Source organism: Columba livia, chromosome 3 (assembly GCF_036013475.1).
Source record: "Columba livia isolate bColLiv1 breed racing homer chromosome 3, bColLiv1.pat.W.v2, whole genome shotgun sequence".
In the NCBI taxonomy this organism is placed as follows: Eukaryota; Metazoa; Chordata; class Aves; order Columbiformes; family Columbidae; genus Columba; species Columba livia.
Window position 1 is genome coordinate 96686344 of NC_088604.1, and position 25942 is coordinate 96712285.

At 43.5% G+C, this 25942-nt stretch overlaps 1 protein-coding gene across 3 annotated transcripts in view; it reads right to left on the bottom strand.

Annotated features, from left to right (window-relative positions):
• Positions 1-1513: 1513 nt before the first annotated feature.
• Positions 1514-25942, bottom strand: part of RD3 (RD3 regulator of GUCY2D) — a 42729-nt gene continuing 18300 nt past the window's right edge. The window contains exons 1-4 of one of the 3 annotated variants that reach the window (XM_065058392.1): positions 22924-23062; positions 22214-22424; positions 13199-13508; positions 1514-5645 (exon numbers count right to left, since the gene is read on the bottom strand). In XM_065058392.1, the coding sequence (XP_064914464.1) occupies positions 5348-5645; positions 13199-13494 (594 nt within the window). In that variant the 5' untranslated portion in view covers positions 13495-13508; positions 22214-22424; positions 22924-23062 and the 3' untranslated portion in view covers positions 1514-5347. Of the gene's footprint in view, positions 5646-13198; positions 13509-22213; positions 22425-22923; positions 23067-25942 lie in introns of those variants that run through there. The other 2 variants (XM_065058393.1, XM_021280676.2) reach the window with 2 other exon arrangements.

Genomic DNA, 25942 nt, shown 5'->3' on the forward strand with positions numbered 1-25942 from the left:
TCCAAGAGTACACACTCTGATGTAGAAAACACACATGCTCTTTCCCACGCTTCTGCAGTGTCTGCTACTGGGTCAGGTTAGATTTATTTGGTAGAGGCAAAAGGTAATTGTGACTAAAAGGTACAAGTGAGATGCTATAATCTGATTATCTGGCCAAGACCCTAGGAATGTGTAATTTTATAAAGTGTACAGTATACATAGATGACTATAAGTCACCAGCTAATTCACTATGCTTCTTGTAGCCTTTTCCTCGCCTTTCTGTCTTTTTTATTAAGAGCTCATCCTGCAAAGATTTTTGTTTATTTTGAGAGTATCTTAGTGCAGCAACTGCACAGAAAATGAATGGCAGTCATTGGGAGACTTAGGCCTGAAACCCAAATCTCAGGGCCAGCACAGTGTCTTTCTGATGTAAGCCAGCTTGAAACATGGCTTGTCTGATCATACAAAGGGAACAAGGAGTCCCTTGTGCCGACAGCGCGCTGCATGGATGGCAGTACCGTGGAAAGGCAGGCACCAAGATTAGGATGTCTCTGCCTGGCACAGGTGGGTGGAACTGAGCAAGGCTCAACAGCCCTTCTCCTATTGTAGGGCACAACCAAAAAGGTGTGGACTCATGCAGTCCAGTGCTTCTCAGAATGCTTTCTGGGCAAAACTACAATGTGGTGTCCTGTATCAGGAAGGTGTAGCAGTACAGGTGAATATCAGAATGGCAGTCCTGTCAAGGCATAGCTGTCAATGGTTTTTCTCTTGGGAGAGGGCTATAGCAATGTTTTGGGGAAGTAGTATAAGCAGCAACATGGAACAATTTGCTTGTCCACAGCTTCTGGCAAGGAGTGGCTTAAGTGCTGTGCTGTAGGCTGCATCCAGACCACTGTGGTTTATTAACCCTCTGAGCTCATGTAGTCCCCTTCTGGAGCCACTCATCTGTCTGATCTCCAGAATGTCCTGAGCAATGCAATCCATACTTCAGTAATACTTTGTGTAGGGAAAAACATACTTCTTTTTGTTTAACATATGCATGCTTTGCATGTATGATGCTTAGCACAGGGAGCTCTGAGCCATCTTGGGCCATCTGCTAATATTAAGATGTTCTAGTACCCAGGATCAGGTACAGAATCATCAGGAGTGACTCAAAAGTATCGGGAGACAAAACATCCCATCTTCTCACTTATATCGTCTCATTTTGTCGTAATACTGGTTAATGTAAGGCATGCTTGGAAGCATATTGATGAAGACATCAATTCAAGGTTGTATCTGTAAAGCACGTAGCTTCAGAGAATTTCAGACCTTTGCAGTTGTCTCATCCTGGTTATTTATCACCTTAAATCATAGGATCTGTTTGTAGAGGCAGCAAGACAGAAGGTAAGCAGCTACTTTTGTAGCCTGTAGAAAGATGGATTTTTTTTTTGTTTAGATCAAGTGCCTTTACCATTCCCGCCTTCCTCCTTTGATACATAGACAGTGCTCAGTAGGACAGTGAAACAGCTGTTGTGTTTGGCTAGACATGGACAGATTACATTTCAGGAGATCTTTTATTAAAAACAAGCACAAAAAATTGTTTTATATTTCACAGCTTTGCTTTAATTCTTGCAGTTTCCATGATGAAATGTATAAACAGTGCAAATCTCAGAAGACAGGTTATTTTCTGCAAAGGTTACTCCAATTCTCCACAGTGTGATGGCTGTCTGAACTGTATCCTGATACAGATGAGGAACCTCACCTCCTGCACACCTTTGCTGGCTACCACAGCCTGTGGGCCAGACACAGCTGTAGAAGCCATAGAAGCAGGGCTGCACAGTATCTCTCAGGTGAGCAGTAACCATCAGCTCCTTGAAGGTAAGCAGTGCAGCTGAGCTGCTACAGGTGTTGCCATTACTTGTTAGAATGTATAGTAAGTCTAGGACTGCTTTTTCCTGGGTGAAATTATGTCCTTTGGACAGCACAGCACTGTCAGCAATGGGGCAATAGCAATGCTCGGGGCTGATACCAAAATCCTTGCTCAGTTTTCAGAGAATGATTTAGAATGCTTCTTGTTCAGATCACTTGTTTGTTAATGAAGTGCTGCCATTTCACTTTTTATTCTTCTTAAAGAATTAAGACACTGGACTAGCTCTCAGGAGAGGCAAAGAACAGATCAGAGTCTCATCAGGCCTGTGTAGAAGTGGTTGGTTTTTTTTCTACACTAGCAAATAGTGCAGCCCAGGAGGAGCAGAGTCAGACAGTTGTCAGTGAGGACCTGATGTTCACATATACAAGTTTCATGACTTCATACCAGCATTAGTCCAGTTTTATGGTCTGTGAGCCAGCTGTAATGGATCATTTGGGTTTGCTTCATCCAAAAGCAATCTGCTCTGCCCACTGTGCCTGCCCAGTGCCATGGACTGTAGCACAGTAGGTAAGGACAATCAGGAGTTGCATGGTCCTGATCTAAACTGAATGTGGAATTAATACAAGACAAACATGGGTAGGTAGTTGTCGCTGCATGCTGTGACCAAAGGATCATTTGTTGCTCAGTCTACAGCATTCCTAAGAAAAACGATCACCACAAGCACAGTGCAGCAGTCATGCATCTTAATCACCTCCCCAGCTCTGCTTCAGTACCTGCTGGTGCACACATAGTGCAGAAGTCAAAGTCAGTCTCCAAGCAGCTGGCTACAGGCAAACATGATGTTACTTCTATACCTTTAAGAGTACTAGCTAGCATGTAGTAAGAATAGAAACCTCATAGCTTGGTATCTGAATATCCCTTTACTATCAGATAGTACTATGAGCCCAGTGTAACTTTCAGAAGAGGTACAGGAGAATTATACTGTTTAAAAGTTTGGATTACCTATAATTTCTACTTCCACAATAAAATGTAAGTTAAGGTGAAACAGCTGTCACAGGCACTGCCACAGCCATGGCTTTGGCCAAAGGTCAGATTTGTCTCCTTTGCTGGCTGTTAAATGAGAATGGTATCTGCTAGCTGGAGGTTGTTAATGAAGGACACAGTATGATCACAGGTTCCTGTGGTAGTGTGAACACCCTTCAGGTGATTTCCTTGGCTTTGTATGTGCTGTCATGAAGTTAGTTAGTCCTCATTCTCCTTAAGAAAGAGTGAGAACATTACAGGTGCTGTACTGTAACAAAGAGCTTTATGTCAATGTGTCAGAATGTCCTATCTCTCCCAGCAGTCCATCAAATATTGCATCAATACAGTCAATACTGAAGGTGTTAAATAGAACGTGAGTGCAAATAAAATGGCTACAGAGCTGTAGCATGAAATTCTTGATCTCAGCCTTCAGTACCATACAGTGGCTTACGAATACATTAAAAAAAAAAAATGGTTGACTCTTTTCCAAAGAAGAATTTTTCTGCAAATTGTGGTGATCCCTTGCTAGAGTCCACCTCTTCTAGACAGCTAAGGCTATGCTAAGTATGTCAAGCCTTTTTTTACTTCATATACACAATCACATTACTTCACAAGGACATACAGCTGAAAAACACTAAACCGATTGTCAGAAGGCTTTAAACTCTCCCTTGTTGATTTAGAGTTGAAATAGTCCCTCCCAAACTGGATGCTGGTTTTGGAAGCCCTGAGATTTTAATTAAAAGTGAGCTTCTGCTTTCTATCCCTAGGAGGGTTGCTGGCAGCAGTGTTTACCAGCTACAACCTGGTGCTAGGAAGAAAGCCTTGTCTTCGGTCTTAGATAGACCAGAGGGGAGAGAGGAAGAGCCAGGATCCTAGAGTCTTAGAGAGCTCTTAAGGGTTTGATCTTGATCTTTGTTTTATGCTGCCCTGCCCCATCTCTGGAAGAAACTGCACATTTCTACTCTAGGACAGATTTCATGGACTGGAATTATTCCCAGAGTTGGCACAGCTTCAGAGGGTTTTATCTTGGGTGTAGTACCCACATGCTGCTGCAAAGATCCCCAGGGAAAAGAGTCGGAAACTGACAAAAGAACAACAAAACTACAAGGTCCTCCAGGAGGCTATACCCCACTGGGATAGTTCCCCAAAACCCAGTCACACAGGGAAATCGCTCCCTTCCTTCCCTGTCTCCCATTGGTCACCACAAAGCATCCTAGCCTTTGGTGGCTCTACAGAACTCACAACTTTCACAGTGCTCTATTTTCTTTGCTGGTGAGAGCTCTCCCTACAGATGCTGAGTTAGGGCCCTAGTAGCTTTTCCTCAGTGGCATTTTCCTGTTTCTTCAAGGTCTCAGCAGAACCATGCTGGCCTACAAGCTACTGAGTTTGCACTAAAGATTCTTTTGTAATGGTATCAACTCACAGGCCAACAGCCTGTGATACTGGAAAGCTCTCTTCTCAGCATGCGTGAGACAAGACTGAGAGAACAAACCTTCACCTACCAGAGCCTTTTAGTCACTCACAGCAGCAGCTTGTTAAAACTATTTCAGCTGTGCACAGAGCCCTGTGGATGACTGCCAGTTCCCTTCACCCTTCTCTGTACATTTATAATATACTTTAGTACTCTTTCAGGCTTAGCCATAAACATCATTTTCAGCCCACTGACATTACTGGGATGTGGGGTGGAGCACGTACCTCAGCAACACAGAACACTGAGGACCAAGACCAGCATTTGACACAGCACTGATGTATCCGCCAGTATATTTACACAGCAGGTTGTTACATTTCTATATACTGTGCAGGTGCAAGGTTCAGGGGGTTCTGCCTGCACAAAAGAGGAAATACCCAAGAAACCTGAGCATGCATAAACTGGTTGCTGTGGAATAATATTGGTCTCTCATTTCAAAAAGCTTGGGTCTGTTTCTACTCAGGTTGGATTGTGAATTGTCAGCAAAAAGCTGATCAAGAGCAGTGCCAAGGTTACGTGTGAAGTTTCTTGTGGCATTGAGGAAGGTTATTAGTTGGAAAAGGAAGTTCAGTTCCAAATCAGATAGTAGCTTTAACTCACAGGCCTGATCCTGCAAGCTTTAGTTCTGTAAGTGGCTCTCTTGCTTTCAGCAAGATTGGTCCAGCCAGCAGCTCTCGCTAGCTTGGGCCAAAAGCTTTTATAGATAACTGCATCCAGGCTAGGGGGGAAAGGGAAAAGACAGACATCACAGAACTAATTCATTTTCCACAAGAAAGCAGTAATAAAAATGAGATAGTAAGTGAGCCTTGCCCTTAGGTTACTGAATAGCTACTAAATTAAAGGAAAGGCTAGTATGTTTGGTAATAAATTGTGTCACACACTGCGGGCATCAGTAGCAGTTACTATGGACACAGCTTCCAAGAGAGACAGGCAGGAAGAGAGAGCTGGAACAAAGAAGAAACAAAGCTAAAAAAGGGTTAACTGGGATTTTGAAAGATCACTGTCTAAAAACCGTATTCAGTATAGAGTCAGTAATCCTTGGTATTCCGAAATTCTGGCATGCTCCAAACCCTTCTGGTAGGTTGGGTGCCTCGTTCCACATCCTCAGAGATGGTCTTGATGTCACTGATGAATGGGGAAATCCTGGACCGAGATTTAAATGTTGTTAAGGAAAGACTGGTTTTGTTCTTTGTGTTCCATTGCTTGGCAAGCTTCTTGGCCTCTTCCTCCTCTTTGATCTTCTCAGCAGCTTCCTGCAGGACAGAGCGGAAGAGCCGGGATACTTCCTGCACTTCTGGTTCATATTCAGCAATGAGTTGCCGGAACCTGAAAGCACAGTCAAGGCACGGCTTCGATTAAAAACATAAAATTACAGATTGCTGCCAAGTCACTGTGCTAGGCTTGGAACTTGCACTTTCCTGCAAAATGGGACTCCTTGGACTGAAGGGAACAACAACAGAGAAGGGCCGCAAAGATATGCTCAAGGTCTCTAAAATCACAAGCAAGCCAGAGAATGTAAGGAAGCAGTGAATCACCATTTCTCATCAGCACAAGAAATAATAGGGAGCACCAAACAAAGGTGCAAGTTTGAAACAGAAGGAAGTGCTCTTTTCACACACCACCAATTAAATCAGAACTCAATGCCACCAATATCTTAAGAAACAAAATGATTAGGCAAGTTTGTGGAAAATGTCCCCATCGCTGCTGATTAAACTTGATTGTCTAAATGCAAATCCTTGCTTAAATAGTCCCTGAACTGCTTCTTATCAGAAGCTGAAGATAAACCAGGGAAAGTCCCACTAGACTTGCCTTGCTTCCAATTTTTATTCCCCATAGCATCACCCAGTAACCGCTAGACAAACAACAAAATCCTGTAAAACTCTTTTTTGTTATATGTTCGTTAGTCTCTCAGTATTTAAATTTCAATGAAGGGGTATTTCATCTTCCAATGTATTTCTGTAAGATAATGGACTGGCTCAGCTAATAACACCTTGGCAGCACAACGCTGTATCTAGACAACTGTGAATTACTTCAGTCCCTTCTCAGCAAAGAGCTCAAAATGGTTTTTCCACATTTATTAAGCTAGCTTAATACGAGGGAAGTGAAGAGCTACCACTGTTTATTTTGCAGGTGAGGAACATGAGATGCAGAGCAGGATAGTTTTCTTAAAGTCACAATCTGGGCCAAGGAGAGAACATACCATTCCTGACACCTTGTTGGGTGATTTGGTCCCCAGCCTGGAGAGTGTGGGATCCACTCCCAAGGCTCACACACTGGTCACATAGATATTCTAGTTGCTCCACAATAATATGCATTTATTATAGATTGTAAAATGGCTACTCTTCTAATAAATATTCCATTCTTAAAATAAAAATTGTATCTACAAGCAAACACAGAGCTAAACTAGTATTTCACTAAAATCCAGCTATTTGTACTTAATGGAAGTTAAAGTGTATAAGGTGTGTAAGCATTTTTGATACTTTTCTCCAACAAGGATGGAAAACAGTAGGATTGCATTTAAATAACCTGATAGAAGAAGATCTTGCCTCTTGGTTTTTTGATAAGCCCTAGCAAAGTAGCAAGTTTAGTGCATTATAGAATTCCACTGCTTAATGGTGTACCAGAGGGTACCCAAGATAACGAGGACAGAAAGAAAACTGGAGATAAACCAAAAAGACTCTTCATACATTTGTGCCTTTCGACTCTTCCTGTAGAGGCCTACCAAAGTCACCAAGATGTCCCTTAACCGTGTCAGTTGCTTCAGATGAATTCCTAGTCTCCCTCCTCCAACTCTTGCTCCTCCCCACCTCCCCCCAAACCTCTAAACTTTGAATATTTGGCTGCAAAATGCCTTTGAGGCACTGCCGTTCACACTGGTACATAAGTACGTACTTACACAATGATGTTAAACTGAATTGTGCAGAGCTGTAAGAGCAAAAGACAAGGTCTTGCTGAGGGTGAGCACATAGCAGTGGCAACAGAGATTTGCTGTACATTGCGAACATCCTTTCTGCCTTCTGAGGGGGCACTTCAGTTGCATTATCAAAAAGCCAAAAATACAGTTTTCACAATAAATAAGCTTTTCCCTTTATCCTAGTGAGAAGCACAGACAGTTGAGTCCATCAAAACTCAAGTCTTTGCAACAATTATTATTATACCAGGGAAAGCACCTTCAAAGGATTTTTATTGCAGAGGTGAAGTGACTGAGTCATTCCATTATTTTATCTTCCTGTGTATTTTAAAGATAGATGCTGTCATATTACATATATATATATATATAACAGTACATCCTCCTCTTTTGTATTGGCAATTGTGCACCCAAAAGCCCTCATAATTGCCTCCAGTTTTAGAGGCCGTGTGTCATATTGCTGGATTGTGGCTCCAGAGCAGGTAGCAGCATGTGTCAGGCTATTACTGGACCAGTGACTGGCTCTGGGAACCAGAGGGAAAACAGGTGGTATGACAGCAAATTTACCCCCTGAGCACAGAGTTCTAACGCTACTGCCCTATGTTGCTAATAACACTCCCAACCAATCTAGCTGAAATAGTTTTCTAAAATCAGAGTAACTTTCTACCTTCATAGCTATCTGCCTGTTGTCACTCTCCTTAGCTAAGGCAGCAAGAACCGTTTTGTGAACTCTGCTTTTGCTGTTAAGATTTACCTCTGACTTTTCAGGACCAACACAAAAACTACTTCATATGGATTTGAGCAGGTCTGAGCAACAAAGAGAAAGCAATCCAACAGACTGCCTGCCAGTGACCCAAAGAAAAGCCACTCTTACTCAGATGGAGAAGGGAAAGCGGATTCTTTCGTCTCCCCCAACAGTATGAACTGACATCACCCCTTTATTAATGCCCATCTAACTTCAGTACCAGCACATATGTGCAAGGGATAGCCCATGTACGCAGGCAGTCCAAAAGATGCACATGCCACAAACATTTCTCAGCAGAAAGGGTGGAAAGGTTATCAGGGGTTGAGATCCAGCTAAACCAGTCTGTGTTAGGAAAGAGGTGGTTTGCTGCAGCCACCTGTGCATAATTGAAGCCATCTTCCCCCGTTATCAATGAAAGCCAGTTGATGTGCTGGATGATCCAGCAGTCTGCTCTCTGCACAAAACAAGCAATATATAAAAACAGTAAAACCACTGGAATCAAGAAATAAGGGCTTGTATCCTGGGAAACAAAACCCCACAGAAAGTTGCTCAGTGAAATTAAGCACACAAAATTGCACAAGGCTCACCCATCTTCTAGCAAAGGTTAACGCCCTTACATTTTTGCATGGAATAGTTTCAAACTAGGCAACTGCACAACCGTATGTAGAAATCCCGCAAGAGGGTTTCCTTACACATCAGAAAAGTATACCTATCTATCTTAGTTGTGAAACAAATGATAATAAACCTATAACATATTATGCAAGTCACACCATCTTAGATGTGACTGTCAACAAAACTCACCTTGAACCAGCACAGAAGGCTGGGGAGCACATGCATACACACAGAAGGATGAGCATGTTCCCCAGTGCAGGCTGTGTTCTAACCACAGTTCAAACAAAGTTGTTCTTTAAATTGTGACCCTTCCATTTCCTAATATGGCTGTTAGATTTTAAGAATCTGTCTGTGCTTGGCTCGTACTGGCACTGCTTTTTTTAAAGTGCTGTCACCTGCCTATGTTATTCTGTAGGTCCCCAGTTCAGTAGGTTTCTTAAGTACAGCCTGAACTTTAAAGACCTCTTAAATCCAATGAAAGTCTGTGGATTTAAACAATATGGTTATAGTTTGGGGTATTCCTGAGTGCCTGTCTGAGCTGGGAGCTCTAAGTAGATTTATTAATTTGAAAAAAATGTAGTGTGCTTAGTGCTAGTAATTAGTTGCTGACTCCCAAATCTATATTTTGAGCAAGAATTCTGGTTATATTGTAAAGCTATGAACAGCTTTGTTTTGAGAAGGGTACTCGACTCCCAAAGTACTATGGCATTCATACTACCTACAAGAACCATGTCACATCACCTCAAACACAAGCTTATAATTTTAAACAAATCCATTTCTGATTTTAGGCATTTGTTTTATATTCAGGCATACTAGGAGCTCCACTTCTGCTATACACAATCCTTAGAAAATTACAGTCCTTAGCCTGTAGTAACAGATCAGCAAAATGTGGGTTTACATTTCCATATTAGGGTTTTTTGTTTGTTTCTCTCTGGGCAGAGAGGGACAGAAACCAACTGTTTCACTTTTGCTGAAACTGAAATAGTCCATAACTAGCTCTGATTAGAGCCAATGCTCTGAGTAAAGATGACGAAAATCAAGCACTCTGTATTAGCAAGCTACTAATCTACACATTCGTTTTGACCATGGCAGTTAGGTACGAAGGGCTTAAAAAAAAAACCAACACTGTCACTTCCTTCAAATTGCTCCAGGATTTAAATATAGTCAGTGATCTCCGACTCAGTAACCTAAAACTAAGTTACACCTAAACGCAATAGCTTTATTTGTATGAGGTGAAACAGAGCCTCCAGATATTGATGGGAGAAGTGATGGTATTTGCAGTGTACTTGAATTCTTCCAGAACATCAAGCGACTCAAAGAAGAGTCTCTCTTAACCCAAAATACAGATTTTACATAACATACAAACTAGATCTAAAAAAGCCCTCCCACTTAAGAAGGGCTCCTTTTCAGCCTCCTCCACATCTAAAGAAACAAATTTACAGAAACTCTGCCTCTCAGTAGATGTGACTGTAGCCACAGAAAAGGACAATTTGGATTATCATTTAGATCTTTGGAGAATAAAGCGACATCTCTGACAACTCATACAAAAATGTTTTGTTCTCACTTTGCCTCTGAGCTTAGAATCTCACAAAAAAAAGATCTTGCATAAAACAAACTCTGCATTCTTGCAAGATGCATACTACTTGTGTTATTTAAGAATTACATGCTTGTTGAGTACATCAAAAAGGACTTCAGCTCTTCAAATGTCTAAGATGGAAGGGATCTTAGGATCAAGTTCAGTATTTCAGACAGAACCAAAGGCTTCAGTAAGGTACATGCTCTGCATTTATTTCCAAATGCAAGCCTGTAGATTTTTCTTTTCTGGAAGTTTTTTCTAAAAGTTACTACATATTAGAAAGTCACAGGGTTTTCAAGAGGAAACATCAGCAACATAATGACCTTGTGATTAAAGTACTTCACTAGAAATGTGAACATTTCAGTTTAATTCCTATTATACTCATCTTGCGCAATTTTGGGGAAGTCATTAAAATTTCCATGTTATCTCACTTTCTGAGAGGAGAATTTATCAAATTCTGGCTGTCTTTTAGTTAGATTGGATGCCCCTTCTTTCTCTTGTACATTTTCAGCTCCTAGCATGGCAAGCCCCATTCTTTTTCATTGTTTCAATGTCAGCAATGAAGATTTCTGAACCATAGGGCTCTCAGTTAGAAGGCAGAAAAGAAGAGGGGTCAACTGTTCATATTTTCAATACAAGAAGAAGGGATTATCAAATAAAACTAGTACACATTAGTTTGAGACAAGCAAAATACAGTTTTCTACAGCAAAGTTGTAGTTCAGATGTGGAACTCTGCCATGGAGTGCCACAAATGCTAGAAGTTTACATGAGTTCAAAAGAGAAAAGCAAAATGCCACAATCTAAACAAACTACCGAAAGAAAAAGCCACATAGGGCAATTATGGACAGAAGGACCATTTCTGGCTCCAAAAGTCTCCAAGTTACAAGGCACAGTAAGTTGGAGGCTATATACAAGATACTGTAATTGTCTGTACTGTTGTAATTGCTTGCCTTGTTCTTTCTTCCTTACACTCATGCCACTGGCCGTTATCTCACATAGAGATTGCATATCAGATCAAACAGACCTTTGACTCAATCCAGTTTTTCCATTTTTGTGGCTATGAAATTTCCTTCTCAATCACAGAACTGAACCAATGAAGGTTTTGCAAGTCTCATTTTCTTCATGTGGCTCTGCTGACTGTGCAAACTGCATGGTATGAAACAAACAAAAACATGCCACTTCTCAAATCATACTGTAGTACAATTTATGGCAGGCTATAATAGCAATTTGTAAGAGAATTTTTAAGAGGATGGTTTTACCCTTTTTCAATTGTGCCCACATAGAGCACACCAATGTTGCAGAGAATGTTTATCCACTGACAACAATATGTTGAACAACAGTGAACAACCACTACAAGCTGCACTGAAATTATGTTAAAAAAAAAAAAAATAAAAAGCTAAGCAGCACCAAGTTGCATATGGCTCACCTTAATCTCTTCTGAAGGAGATGATGAACCCTGGAGCCTCCCAACTCCAGCAACCAAAGCCTGCTCTCATGGAATTAACCTGCTTTCCAGACAGGTCTTGCTCAGTGGCCCTGGGGATGGTGAAAATAACCCTGAACCTCGAGGGGTTTGTAGTAGCTTGTTTACAGCATAGCTCAGTTATACAAATACAAGGCAGGTGCTGTTCCCAGCAAACTTTCACTGGAGTGAACGTGGCCACTGAATGATCCCAGATCTCTGATTCTGCCACCGTGGCAACCTTTGCAAAAGCCACAGCCCTGTACCAGCTTGCTTCCAAGGCTCAGCCCTGAGCAAGATGGGAGCTAGAGAGGTAGCTTTGGCACCCTTCCCTGGCTGCCCCCACTGTAAGACAGAGGACCAGCTATTTTCAGCCCTATTACAGTTGTAGTTGAAGAGCTGTAGATTCATTTGTTCAAGGGAAAACAAGTGCCAGCATACGCAGTGAGGGACAGCATGGTGCTGAGCGCCCCACTGTATATGGCCTGCCAAGACTGCCTTCTTTCTAATCCTCACTGAAGAACATGTTGTAACAGGGGAAGTGCATTATAAAGGCCCGTTCACAACTTTGCTTTGGCTAAAGTGGACTTCAGTCACAATTCCTCACTTGCACTGTACTAAGTGAGGGGTTTAACTTGGAAAAGCCCTCTCCAAAAGGAAAATTCAACTCCCTCCCTTCCAGTTTGGATGCTACAGCAGGCTTAGATCTATTCCTGAAGGCCTTCTCACAGAAAGTAACCCAGCTGGCAAGCAGCAATCCCATGTCTAGCACTTAAAAGGCTCAACAGCAAGTCCAAGAGGCTGTGTCTGCACCTAAACTGCAGAGGGCAGAAACACCACCTAGGTGTTCAAGCCAACTGCATGCCTCACCTGCATCCTACTCCATGTCAAGGGTGTGAAGGGAGAACAGGGGAGAGAGAGCCATGCAATCTCTCCTTTCTCTGGGAATACCTGGTTTACAGGCTGAAAAACACAATAGCACTTTTTGGCTAGTCTGGACACTAGGGACAAGTGCCTCAACAGAGCTGCTTGTACAACTTAAATCAAGGAAAGAAGGCTCCAAGAGTAGATAAATACCAAGGCAGATTTGTCAGAGACTATGGACTCTCCGTCCTTGGAGATCTACAACAATGGACAGAACAAGACCCTGAGCAACCTGATCTGACTTGGAAGTTGGCTCTACTCTGAGTAGGAGGTTGAAGCACATACCTCCAGAGGTCCCTTTAAACCCCAATTATTCTGCAATTCTAGAGAATGAAGCAAAAGCCATCACAACACTGAAATACTAACTGTTTATCAGGCAAGACTGAACTTCTCTGGCTATTCAGGAGCACAAACTACTCAACCCAGACTCAGAGGGAAGTGGCATTTTGTAGCTTTTGGAGGAAATGATACCAAGTTAAACTGACTTGAAACGTGAAATTTCTCCTCTTTCACAAAGACACTGTCACAACATGACTTACAATACAGGATGCCAATTTCTGTTCCGTTAGTCTTAACAACTCTCACTCCCCCTCCTCACATGCCATAAAGAGGAGAGTGGGAAAGGTCTGTATCATCAGATCTTTTACTGTACCTGAGTATGACAGGCCCACAGTAGGAAGGAGGTATTTTGGCACACATATCCTCCAGCTGCAGCCGTTCTCCTGGGCTGATATCATAGCTCTGCTTTGGATAGCTGACCAGCCAGCCATAGTCCACTCCAGTCTTGATCTTGCGATACTCGTTCTCCCGCTCTCGCTGCTGCTTCTCTGCCTGCTTGGTCTGCCAGCTTAGCTCCATCATTAGTGTCTCAACCACCATTTCTGTGGGGTTCCTCTGGGAAATGCGGTTTGGGGGTTCATTCCACCTGAACCACGATGCCAGTGACATAGTGCTCTGTGTGTCTTCATTGGGAGTGGGTTGAGCGTAGGGAGGGAGAGAAAAAGAACAGTGCCATCATCAACATACCTCAGCTGAGAAGATTCTCCCCGCACACCCCTCTAGTCTGTTCACCTAGAAGTGTTGCTGGATTAGCCACTTAGAACTAATTGGTGCTGAGCACCTTGAGAAATCTCACCCATAACATCAAACCTGTGTAGAGGGTAAGACAAAGTGTGAAGAGGCCCTGTTTCCCTTGAACTTCCAGTCACCATGTAATTAAAGTGATAGTCACAGTTCTTGGGTCTGAAATCAAGTTATAAGGATACCTTGCTCCCTCCAGGTTAGGCTGGGGGAGCAATCTCCTGCCCACATAGAAGAGCTGGGTGTAGAGCTTGCTTGTCTGGACCCTCATGGGAGACCATGACCTTGCAGCACCCTACATGCAAAAAACTCAACACATGGAGTCAAACTACTGCTGGGAGCCATGTTCTAGCTAGAAGGGTATCCTCAGGGGAAGGAGGGCAGAGAGGTGATGTGGGCAGGTTTGCTGCTGCTGTAAGTGGTAGAGCTCCTCTGTACATAGCTAGTACTGGCAGGAGCAACTGTTGCATTAACTACAAGGTCAGCAGAAGAATTACTGCATGCAGGAGAGGCTGCATCATCCTCTGCAAGCTGAAGTTCAACTATCAGTCATGCTGGAACAGCACACCTTAGGCACTACCACCAGCACCTCAGGCCAGGCTGGGGGGGGAAGTGGCAGCATACCAAGGTTTAAACTGGTATTACTTCTAAGTGAGAGGTTTCTGCTGCTGGGGAGTTATGCAGCACTTAGCAGGCAGAACAAACTGCACCAATACCTCATTGAAAGATGGAATTAACTCCCCCCACCTGTCCAATCACTTCAAGAGGACAATGCGTGGAACAAAGCTACTTACTATTGTATTTGTATTTAAACACAATGGAGTCCAAAGCAGGCACTGGGGACCCAAACAGGAGAAAAACAGCATCTGTTTATTCACACAACACACTTAACATGCCTTGTTGCTCCCTTCCATTAGCCCCCAGGGAGAAGGGGTGGTGCACATAATGGTTGCAGCTGGGATTACCAAAAGGCTTGTCCTGGCAGCATCCCAATCAGGATATGGCATCAAAAGTTAACATGAAGGCAACAGATTAAAGAGCTTGATTCTGCAAGGCCTGAGCAAATTCTCACTACTGAGAGACACAAAGATATAAAAGGGAGAAAAATATTCTTTTGATTTAAGCTACTGTACTGGGGCCTAGAACCTGTAGTCACAGTACAAGTCACCAGAAGCTAATAACTACCTAGCACTTTTACTAAAGCTGAGAGCTATGAGGTCCAGACTCCCTAGAAGAGCAATGGTCAGTACGATTCTGCCTTCAGTGCCTGGAAAACCATCACCATCTATGGCAGATGAGAAGGCTGCTTCAGTTGCTTTCATGCCTTTATCACCTTTTTGCCATGTAGCCTTGTTCTCTCTCAAAAATGTAAATATGTCATACCATTAACAGAAAATGCTCCAAAAGCCTGGACAGTCAGTACAGTGTTCCAAGTCTGAAACTATTTCAGGGTCTAATGCTCAGACTTTTCTAGAATCAAGAAGTTTGCCAAACTGCATCAAAGGACTAGTTTCTCTAGTCCTGTATCCTACCTCTCCCAGCAAGCAATACCAGTTTCTTCAGAAGGAAGACATAAAAGGGCTGAAAACTTTCACAGGATCTAGCTATCTAGGTGTGGAAGGCCCTGGGTACTCTTCTGAGACTGTATAAACGTTAACACCTTTTCTAGTTTACAGTTCTTATACATGAGAGATCACTGTAGTGACTGTTTTAACCCTGGAGTATCAGCTATGATCATCCTTTTGACAGCAACGGTAGTCGGCAGCTGCTGGAAGTAATCCTTCTCCTATCTCATCTCTGTGCTCTGTAGGAGTAGGAGCAGCAGGTCCTTTCATTTGCTTCCATCGCCAGGGTGACTCCACCTAACAGCTCTCAAATCACCACACAGTGGCCTGGCTGCCTGCTGCTGACTTCCTCCCCCAAGACACCTGAATGAACGCAGGCTGGAGCTGATGTACTGACAGCTTCGACTCCATAATCCCACCATCCTAACATGTACCTGGATCTTGCTACATGGTGGCCTCCACTCACCATTACACATTATTAAGGATAAAGATCCTTAAAAATTCAGACATTTTCCTCAGTCCTATCACCCTTTATGTATTGCATAGGTGAGCCGTGCTAGCAAAAGTGAGCAGCAGAACAGACCACAAGCTGTTGTAAATTATGTCTCCTGTTTCTTTTCAGCTTATGTGACAACAGCAATTTTTCATAAGCTTTTACTGGTACCTGACCAATTAAGGTATCATTATTATTTCTGTTTGCACCCTCAGCTGATGAAGGTGAGCATGCCCTTCTGTATTTTACCAGCCAAGGGTTAGATTACTTTACAGTCATTCTAGCTATGACCTGGCCTCACGGTGGTTTAACTCTGCTGACTTCAGTGGCATTAGGGGTAAATCAGTATAAAGCAGTATAACTGTGAAGCTGAGGAATGTCATTCCAGTTATTTCTAGCTCACCAGCTGTTTCATTGTAAGAGGAGCAAGAGGGGAATTTAGTGATCAGAACTGGGAAAGAAAGCAATGAGACCTGGGCTCCAATTTGACCTACCCTGGCTTTCTCATGGTCTTGGGCTGTTCTTACTTGCCTTCATGTTTGTATCTCACAGGTCTCCCTCAAAGCAAGTAGTTCTGCATGAGGAGAATCTTTTTATCTAGTACTAGTATTGCAGAGGACAATCAGAAGAATATTTTTAACACCTTGTTTGAGCAAGGCCTGCTGAACCTGAGCTTTGCCCTGTCCCAGAGCTTTCATAAAGCACCACTAACAGGCAGATATGCTTTTGATATGAGAACATGGATACCACTGACTCTGAATGGGGCTTCAACTTGTCTCCCGTACATTACTCAAAAAATCTGCTTCCACATAAGGGTCTAACCCAAGCAAAGCACCTCACCTGTAGTTTAAATAGCCTGTTCTGAAATGAAGGAAAATACCATGCAAGCATTTCATACACAATGGCAGCTTGTGCTGGCTGTTCCTAAGGGAGTCTTGTTCGTATGAGATTGTTTTCTTCCCATCTTTCATCCATCATCTCCTCCTTTTGGGAGCTGGAAACTGGCCAACTGTATCTAGCAGGCTTGACAAGCCACCACTATTCCCACTACTGGTCTTAGCAGCCTGCAGAAGATAACTGTGGGCTCCATTAATTGTAGCTGCTGCTTTTAATTTAAAGTTCACATGCAGGCTAATCATTAAATGACTCAAAATGGCTTTCCTATCAGGAAAGACTCAAAGGACTGTCGGCAGTATGTGGGCAACTAGGGAAGGCAAAAGTTTCAGCTTGACCTTCTTGTTGGGGAAAAGGACAAATCTACACTTTGGAAGCATCCATGTTAAAACTGTTAAAAGAGGAGACAATGCCTCATCTGAATACAGATCTTTATATTGTACAATTAGTCCATTTTCTGGTTCCTTCTGAGAGGCTATCCTGGGAACTGACATAAACCTTTGTCTAGAAGACAAACCTTCCCCTTGCAGTATTGATTGCAAGTCTGACAAGTCACCTCAGAGAGTTTTACACATGCATTTACTTTAGCTATGTTAGAGTCTGGAATACGTCACTGTCTCACACAGCCTCTGAGGAGTTGCTTCAGTTTTTAGTGATTGTTAGAGTTAAGTCCCTCTAAGACTTTTTCATGTATAAAAGCTTCCTGTTAGCCTTATTTCTAAAGAAGCTTTTTGCCACTCTCCAAATCTCATTTTTGTTCTCCATGTTGTCAGTAATTCCTGCATTTTTCTTCTCATGTACTGTACAGCTTTCTCCATTCTCTTCTCACACATGTTCTGTACAATTTCACCTCATCTCCCACTTTTTACCTTCTCTCATATTTCCCCATGCAATTTCCTCTTCTTGCTCCAGAGCATGCACCAAAGAATCATCAGAAATATCAAAGTCCACATTCCTTATTTGTCTTTTCACTTTCCTAAAACAGGAATTCAGCCTTTCTTAACTCTTTTACTAACAAAGGAAATATGTTTCTGTAGCTTGCTCTCTGGCTGTTCTGTAACCAAGAGCAGGCTGTTCATATAATCTGACAGACATCAGACTCCTTCAGGCTCTTGCAGGCTAGATCACCACTTGCTAAGACTTGTTACTGCAAGGCTGCTTTCCGGTAAACCGTGAGTCAATCAGCAGGACCTGTTTGCCTTGTGGAAGATGAACTTCTGAGAATAAAAAATTCCCTTTACATTGATCCTTTTCCTGGTTCCTGGCTTCCAGTGTCATCCAGGACAGAAAAGGAATAGGCAGAGGGTGGGAAATGTGCATTTGGGGGAGGGAAAGGGGAAGAGAGAGAGAGAATACAGATGGATGCTATCTATAAAGATTTGTCCTCAGTTTGACAAGTCTCCCGTGGTTTGCTTTTACCTTCAGAGTCTGTCAGTCCTGGAGTACTACTGACAACCCCTAGTGACTCTCAGTAGTCCTAGGGGTATGGTAGTTGTGTCAGAGCAGAAGGAGAAAAGTCTTAAGGGGCTGGACAGGTAGGAGTCTAATCCAAAGTCTAGTGATGCCAAAGGAGATGTTGTCATTCAGCTGGCTATATATAGAGTTCCAGGAAATCCACTGTCATCCAGATAAAGCATACCAACAAACTGGACTGAGAAGCTGGGAAATGCCTTCCCTCCCTTCTTGTGGGTGGGAGTTCCTTACTACTGCAGTCAGAGAGCAGAGACAGAATCTGTTAATGCAAGATACCCAGCCAACCTTTTTCCACACATCAGATCAGAGGGTGACAAACAAGGAAAATAATTTATAAAAAGTGGGACAAGCTCCATCCTCAAATTACGCTCATAATTGTACTTTTAAAAAGACATACAGTCATGGGGAAAACAGATAATGTGAGCTTTTTTTTTAAAATTTGTGTCTTTAGTGAAGCTTGTATCACACTATACAGAAAAGTCCAGTGTCCTTCAAATAGCAAAGAGTATCTAGTATCTCCCCGGACTGAAAATCATAGTTAGATTAAAGCTGTTTGGGCTACACCCATCTCTGAAGTCTGTATGTGCTAAATGATGCAACATTTAACCAGCTTCGCAGGCAGAATTTGTGGTCATGACTACGCTGCTAGCTATACCATGAAGCAACATTGAGTAGCAACAGCATCATAGAGGAACCCCAAATTTTATTTCTCCTGTGATCAAGATATTTTAAACAAAGAATCTTAGCAAGTTCTAATTAAGAAACTGCTACCAACATCATCTCAATTTTATTTATATAGTCCACCATATCTTTCCAAAAGAATCCCTGCTCTCCATCCTCCGCTGCTTCTCTGCAGTTACATACCATTATCCTCTCCCTACAGAGACTTTTAACTTACCAGGGCCCAAAGAATCCTACTTCCTATCTGTCTGAAGTCTCCCTTCTTGTTTAGTGGCAGGGAAGATTACAGTGTTTACAGCTACTTGCCATGTGATTGTAATCTCAGTGGAAATTATTATAACCTCAGCCTGAGAACCAACATCTATCTCCCAAAGTTCCTACGAGGCAATTAATGCTGAAAAGGCAGTAGATAGAGCTTTTCAATCAAGAAAGTAAAAGCAATGCAAATATCACTATATTAATACAGCAGCATTGCTCATTCTGACCTGCAGAATAAAGAGAGAGAGAGCTCCTGGGGATACTCGGGATTTGCTTATAGACCACAGCAGAGAACCCATGTTTTGCTTTACATACTGATTCTCTTGTGATAGACACAAGCTATTTCTGGACAAAAAAAAAAAAAAAAATAACAGTGGTTAAAGTATATGCGTAGACATGACCCTGTTACAAGTAGCAAGGAGCTTTAAATAACAGAAGTATAGGGGATCAAGCCAACACTCTAAACGCAACATGATTTATTGTCAAGTCTTCATGGCTTCAGGTGTTTAAGGACAGCAAAAAGAGCTTCACAGCGGTGTTTAACAGCAAGCTAAATGTGACAAGGCACTGTGGCACGCAGCAGGACCCTGCAGGCCAGCTAATGCCTGTCTGCCCCTAGCAGGGCAGTGCTCTGGTCCGATCAGCCTGCCACAGGCTGACAGCTCCCGCTGCTGTCAGAGGCTGCTGCTGAATGACAAGCACTCTCAAAAATGTGCAAGAAGCATGCTGCTGTTTGGCATACTGTCTAATTTCTGTATTAGTTTTTCTCTGGCAGACTCTGCATTCTCAGCATTTTAGAAATGGGCTGGCTCTTTATCTGGTGTAATTGCCACAGAGAGTTACAAGTCGCTTAAGCCATTTGTGAATGTGCACAACTGTAAAAATCACTGCTGGGAAGCATAACAGAAGGACAGAGCATATCACAAAGTGCTGCAAGACTAAAGAGAAACAAAATTGGTACCATTTCTACCAAAAGAAACCTGGAGTAGCCTTCTGAAAAATACCACAACAGTTATGGTGCACATGGGTATTTTGGGCACACATTTTCTACAGCTAGTAGCCCTCGAAGATTTTTGTAAGGAAACCCTTTAAAATTGAGAACACACCAAAAGTACTGCTCTCACCTCCCCAGCATTTGTGTAGTTTGTAATACATTCTTAGAGCTTCAGTCTTTTATGAAACAAGTCTATCTGTTGCATTTTACATCTGCACTTTGATTGCAGAGGAGTAAAGAATCAAGAATTTAGCATGAACTGTGCTCCAGGTTCAGGTATGAATGAGAAAGGTGTTTTTCAATCAGCAGTCAAAACATGAAGAGAAGAGGTAGCTGATGTAACTAGTACAGCTTCATGATCTTCAGCAGAGCTGCACTAATATAAAACAGATTTGCTTCACTGAAATAAATAAAAGAGCAGTGTTGATTAACTCCAGATGAAAACCCAGTCTACAGATCTTAAAGAAAAAGCGAAGGAAGGGCCCAATAGCCTAGAGCTCTACTAATGTCTGGGACTCTACTGCAAATAATCTTCGTGTTATCTGCAGAAGTGAAAGGGTGGGTGTTACTCAAATCTGCTTATGAAGCAGACTAGCATTTTACAGTTTGTCTACTTATCAAACCAAATGAGTTCCATCTGCTGGAAAACAGGACTATTTTCATGCCAAATTCCCACTTGTGCTTTAAACAATATTTTCTAATAGCAACAATAAAAACACTCAATCATATAAAACTTATACTGGACTGTTACCTAAGCCTACTGAATCCAGGAAGTTAAAACATACTGATATACAAGTTTGCCTAACTTGTTATTAAAGCTCCTATATTTTGCTCAGATATTACTACCTTGCTATGGTGGGTCAAACACACCTTCAATTCTCTATCTTACTTTGATCTCTGCAGACTATGAAGTCAGGTTTCCAGTCAGGACAGAGAGACCTAAAGTATTCTTCACCATTCACTCAGCCATGTAAATGAGAGTTCAGAAAGTAACACAGACATGTAGCTTTCCTGTTATTAAAAGTGCTCTAACCACAAAAAAATATTCCTGCAATAAAGCAGCAATAGCATCTGATGGAAGGCTGCTCCAGCACAAAAGGCTCTCAAAAGTAAAACTCAGAGAGATCCCCTGCTCATCTTTCTCTATTTTACTGTAATTGTCATTACACAACATTATCAAAGGGGTAGTAATGTCACAAACTGGAGTTTCTAATACTGTCATTCACAGCAGACACACCTATAAAATTTTACAAAGTAAGCGCTTGAAATTCAAAAGCATATTTCACCTGTTGTCGGGTCCACTGACTTTTTTTTTTTATCATATGTTATGATGTAGATCAGACTAAGTGCTGCGAAAATGGGTGGGTGAAATGTGCATTTTCTACCCAGATTGAGGACTGATTCCACTGTGAAAGCAGGAGTAACTCATTGCATCGTAAGGTGAGAATGCATTTTAACTGGTGCCTGTACATTTCTACTCAGTACTGAACCTTGTTTACAGTATCTATAAGAAAGAACACTTACTGGAGATCCCCAAAATATTACTCTGTCTCAGTTCACTGCAGAACTATTAACCTATGTTGGAGTTTTCCCTGTATTGGATAATACTAGGACCAGTGTTAAAGTCTGGCCCTTGTGACAGTTCCTTAAAATACACATAGTTTTAAAATCAGCACCCAAAAGAAGAACGCTACATTTACAGTATGAAAACTTAAGTCTCTCTTTGTAGAGATTCCATATAGCACAGGGAGCAACCAGAAGAGCTCTGGGAAAGCTCATGCTTTTCTTCCTGCAATACCTGTATGACCCACCAACGGCCCATCCACAGACAGCACTCAGACAAGCATTGAAGAATGCTGTCAAGACAGATGTTAATTAATATGTTAGCATTAAGAGATGTACAGTGTAGTCTCTTCTCAGTTACACTGCCTTAACTCCAAAGCTATCTGACTGACCTCAGAGGTAGCATGCTGATCTCACTACATGTTGGACTTCAGCACTGAAGCCGCTTAATAGAGCAGGTGTCTAATCTGAGAGACCCTAAACAAGAGTAGCGTAAACACAGGTCGGCATAAACCATGCTTTCCTCCTCATCTGCCTGTTTTTTACGTAACCACTTACCCAGTGCTAATCCACGCAGGCAGCCCCACTGTGCTGTGCCCGAGCCCAGCCTGGGAGAGCTGTCGGAGCACCCCTAGCCCCCTTCCTTGCCCACCCAGCCCAGCTCACCTTTGGGGGCAGTGCTCCTGCTGCTTGTGTGGAGAGATGGAGCCAGAGCGAGCCAAGAGGGTACCAGAGAGAGGACGTGGCGTGAAGTCAAGCCCTCTGAACTGGCATGGCAGGCTTAAACCCACCTCGGGGTATGGATTAGCCCTGGTGACGAGGGATGACAGCTGGGTTTACAGCAGCGCTGCTGAGCTATGGGGGCTTGGTCCGGTACCTCTGGAAGATACAGCTACTGTCGGGAAGCGGACACTTCTCGACTTAGGCAGACTTTGGCACCTGTTTAAAAATCCTTCCAAAACCTGAGAACTTCGTGGGGTTTTCTAATCTGCAGCTGAGCCGGCACTTTGACGAAATGAACACAGTTCATAGGTTTAGGATTTTGTAAAGCCGCTAAAGCAGGGTCGCTGTTTGACTCCCGCTGCCCCGCGCCTCCACCCCCCGGCCGTCGCCCACCCCGGCTCCGCGCCTAACGGTTCCAACGGCTCTAACGGCTCTGTCCGGCGCAGGGCGGGCAGCACGCGGCCTCCGCCGCCTGACAGGAGCCTCTCGGCCCGGGCAGCGACGACCACACCGGCGGCAAACACAGAAACTGCCCGGAGGGGAAACCCCAACCCCAGGACACATAGCGGTCCGCTCCGCTCGGCGCCGCTTCCGTCCCGCCGGGCGCCACACGGCACCCCGCCCGCCCGCCGGCAGCGTCCCCTCCTCCTTACCGCGGCCACCCGCTCCCGTCCCGCCGCCGACGCTGAGGCGAGCGGCCGCGCCGGGGCAGTGCCGCCTCAACACCGCCGCTTCGCCCAAGTTGAGCGGAGCCGCCGCTGCCCAACCGCTGCCGCCGGCTTCAGGCGCTCCTGACGCCGGCAGCCGCTGTTGCCATAGCGACCACGCTAAACGGCTTTGGCCCAGGGGCGGCGCGCTCGGCCCCGGTCCCGGGACGGCGCCGACAGCCCCCCCGCGGGCCTACCTCTATACATTGAATTTTCATTGATAAATAACAGTGCTGCAAATTGATCTGATTAATTTACTTATTGCCGGGGGATCAGTAATAGCTACAGCTGTCCAAGGGGCTTCTGTCACAGAAGTTGCACGGGTTTCACTGCGTTTGGAGGGATGAAGAAGGACAAGGCATCGACACAGGAGCTGGAAGGGCATGGCACGGACTACGAGGATAAGGAGGGACAGCTGTGCCGTTGGGAAGGTGAAGGACAGGCCATGTAGCACTTCACCTGAGAAATAAGCACGTTACAAGCAGGTGTCCAGGCACTGGGAGCTGCGAGGGAGGCGCTTGGATTTTGGAAATCCTGAGAGGTGACTTTATTTAGTAAGAGGACAGTGAAGAGAATTGTATTTAATAAGGGGTCAGTAAGATAAAAAGGAGTTAAAATTGGCCTGGAGACCACCTGAGAGACAGGAGGTTACACAGGGGCGTGGGCAGTCACAGAGCAGCCCCCTGCACCTTGTGGGGCACCTTCTGTCAGGGGACAGGACCTCTGCGAGCTCCTGGCTCCTCACTCTGCCTCTTCCTGCAGTGCAAAAATGTGCGGAGATGTCCCCGGTGTCATTGGCCAAACCCCCACCAAATTAGAGGGGAGTCAAGCTGCGCCAGAGGGTCACAGAGCTACAGGCTCAGTGAAGGCAGGCACATGGACTGGTGCCACCGCTCCTGGACGTGTGAAACCTGAGGGTGTGTGTCAAGTCCACCAAGTCCCTGCTCAAAAGCTTTCATAAATTAGGGCCTACATCTGACACCTTGTTATTTATGCTGTACTTACATAGCCAAAGGACTGTGTCGTTTCAGACCACTGTCTGAAACAGTCTGTACAGCATATACATAAATGAAAGCAGAGGGAAGGAGGAACCTACATTTCAAAATAGACCAGCTAAACAATTACAGGTTAGAAGATGCCCAGTGCAGTCTAAATTAAAATGTATGAGGAGGGGTTTTTTTTGTTTAATGTCTAGTTTATTATTAGATCAAATAACACAACCAGACTAACAAAGAGATTAGAAGCATTTTCTGCTCTAATTATTTGTGGAGGATTATGTGTCTGTCCTGAGCTTCAACTCCAGCCCAGCACACTACCCAGTTTGCAGAGCTTTATAACATTCAGGGTATGCTCTGATTGACACAGCATTGTTGAGTTTTAATTAAAAGTCATCTATTAAAATTTATTTTTAAAGTCATCAACTCTGCCTAACACAGAACAAACCCCATCTTGAAAATACTTAGGTCCCAGGTAAATGAGTTGTTATATTTGCAATGCAGTGAATTTCCTGGGAAATTCCTGCCATGAATCAGAGACATTGATGACTGGGAGTATCTTCAGGAACATTTCTTTGTAGACATATAAGCTTCACAACGGAAAAATCATTCATCTCTCCTATACCTTATTTAGCAGTTGAAACCAAGGATTCTTCTACTGTTGTAGTGATATGACCTATCTGATCAGTCAGCACTCGGCTCATCAGTTGCTTAGTAGCAGCACTCTGGTAACATAGACGGAGTAAAGCTCTATTCAGCAGCACATTTTCCAAGACACACCACGGCAATCAAATTTCACCATAATTGTAATTTGTAGTGCTGTCCATTTGGGACTGCTGTTTTTCATAATTTATCAGATGCTACCCTGACTCACCTGAGCACATGACTAACACCGCAGCTGCAGCCCCTGTGATGTTCAGCTGCAAAGCCTTCGTGTTTCAGTGTCAAAGTCATAGATCTCTGACACTGGCACGAAAGATGGACTTCTTCAATCAGTAGCAATCGTGCTGCCGCTGTCTTCTGCGTGGGTCCCACCACAAGCAAATAATCTCATTTAATCACTGACAAAAATAAAATACAATGTGGTAGGGTTATACTGGGCCTGCTGGTTTTTGGCTAAGTTGGTGAAGTGTGTCAATGAATATAATGGGGCTCACACAGGGAACATTGCATTTTTCATAGGCTTAAAACCTTGCTCAGAAAAGTGCCACTTTCAGAGCTATTTGTCCTATTTTTATAGCTCTTGTTTTCCCTCAGCAAAGCAGTTTTTCATTCACTGGAAAGATCTTCTTCCTGCTGTTTACTTCAAATCCAGTCAGCCCACCCACACAGAAGTGCACTATGAGCAAAAAAGAGAAAGTTCATTCAGTCTTTAACAGCAGTTCCAGCCTTTTCGTAGCTGAGGCTCATTTGAGAAAATATGACAATGTTACCATGTCTTCCCTAGCAAATATCTCTTTCTCTTCCACCTCACTGTGGGGCTGCCCCTTTCTCCTTCCACGTGCTATTGCTGGGCCATGGGCACAGGGCTGTGCCCAGCAAGGCTTAAATGCTTGGGTTTGATGCCTCAGCTGTTGTGGGTGTGATCTCGCCCAAGAGATACGTCATCAGGGACCACTGATCCAGAAGGTTAAAAAAAGTCAACTCAGAAAATAGTATTGTGGGTCAGCAAAAGAGGTAGGTACTTGGATATTGTGTTCCCTGACACAGCTGGATAAAGAACATGGTATACAGGTCTTTCTCAGGTAAACCTGTTGGATAGGACTAGCGCAGAGAGGGTTGTACTTCATCAAGGACTTTTGTCTTGGATAAACATACCATAATGTTCTTACAAGGGAAGTAAACAGCCTTTTTCCTTTAATCTTATACAAGCTCCTGAATAAGAGGCCTGTTACTGTATCTGAGTAGGCTCCGATGTTGTTTTTTTGCTCTCCTGCCCTCTTTTAGGAGAACATGGCAGTTGCAGTGGT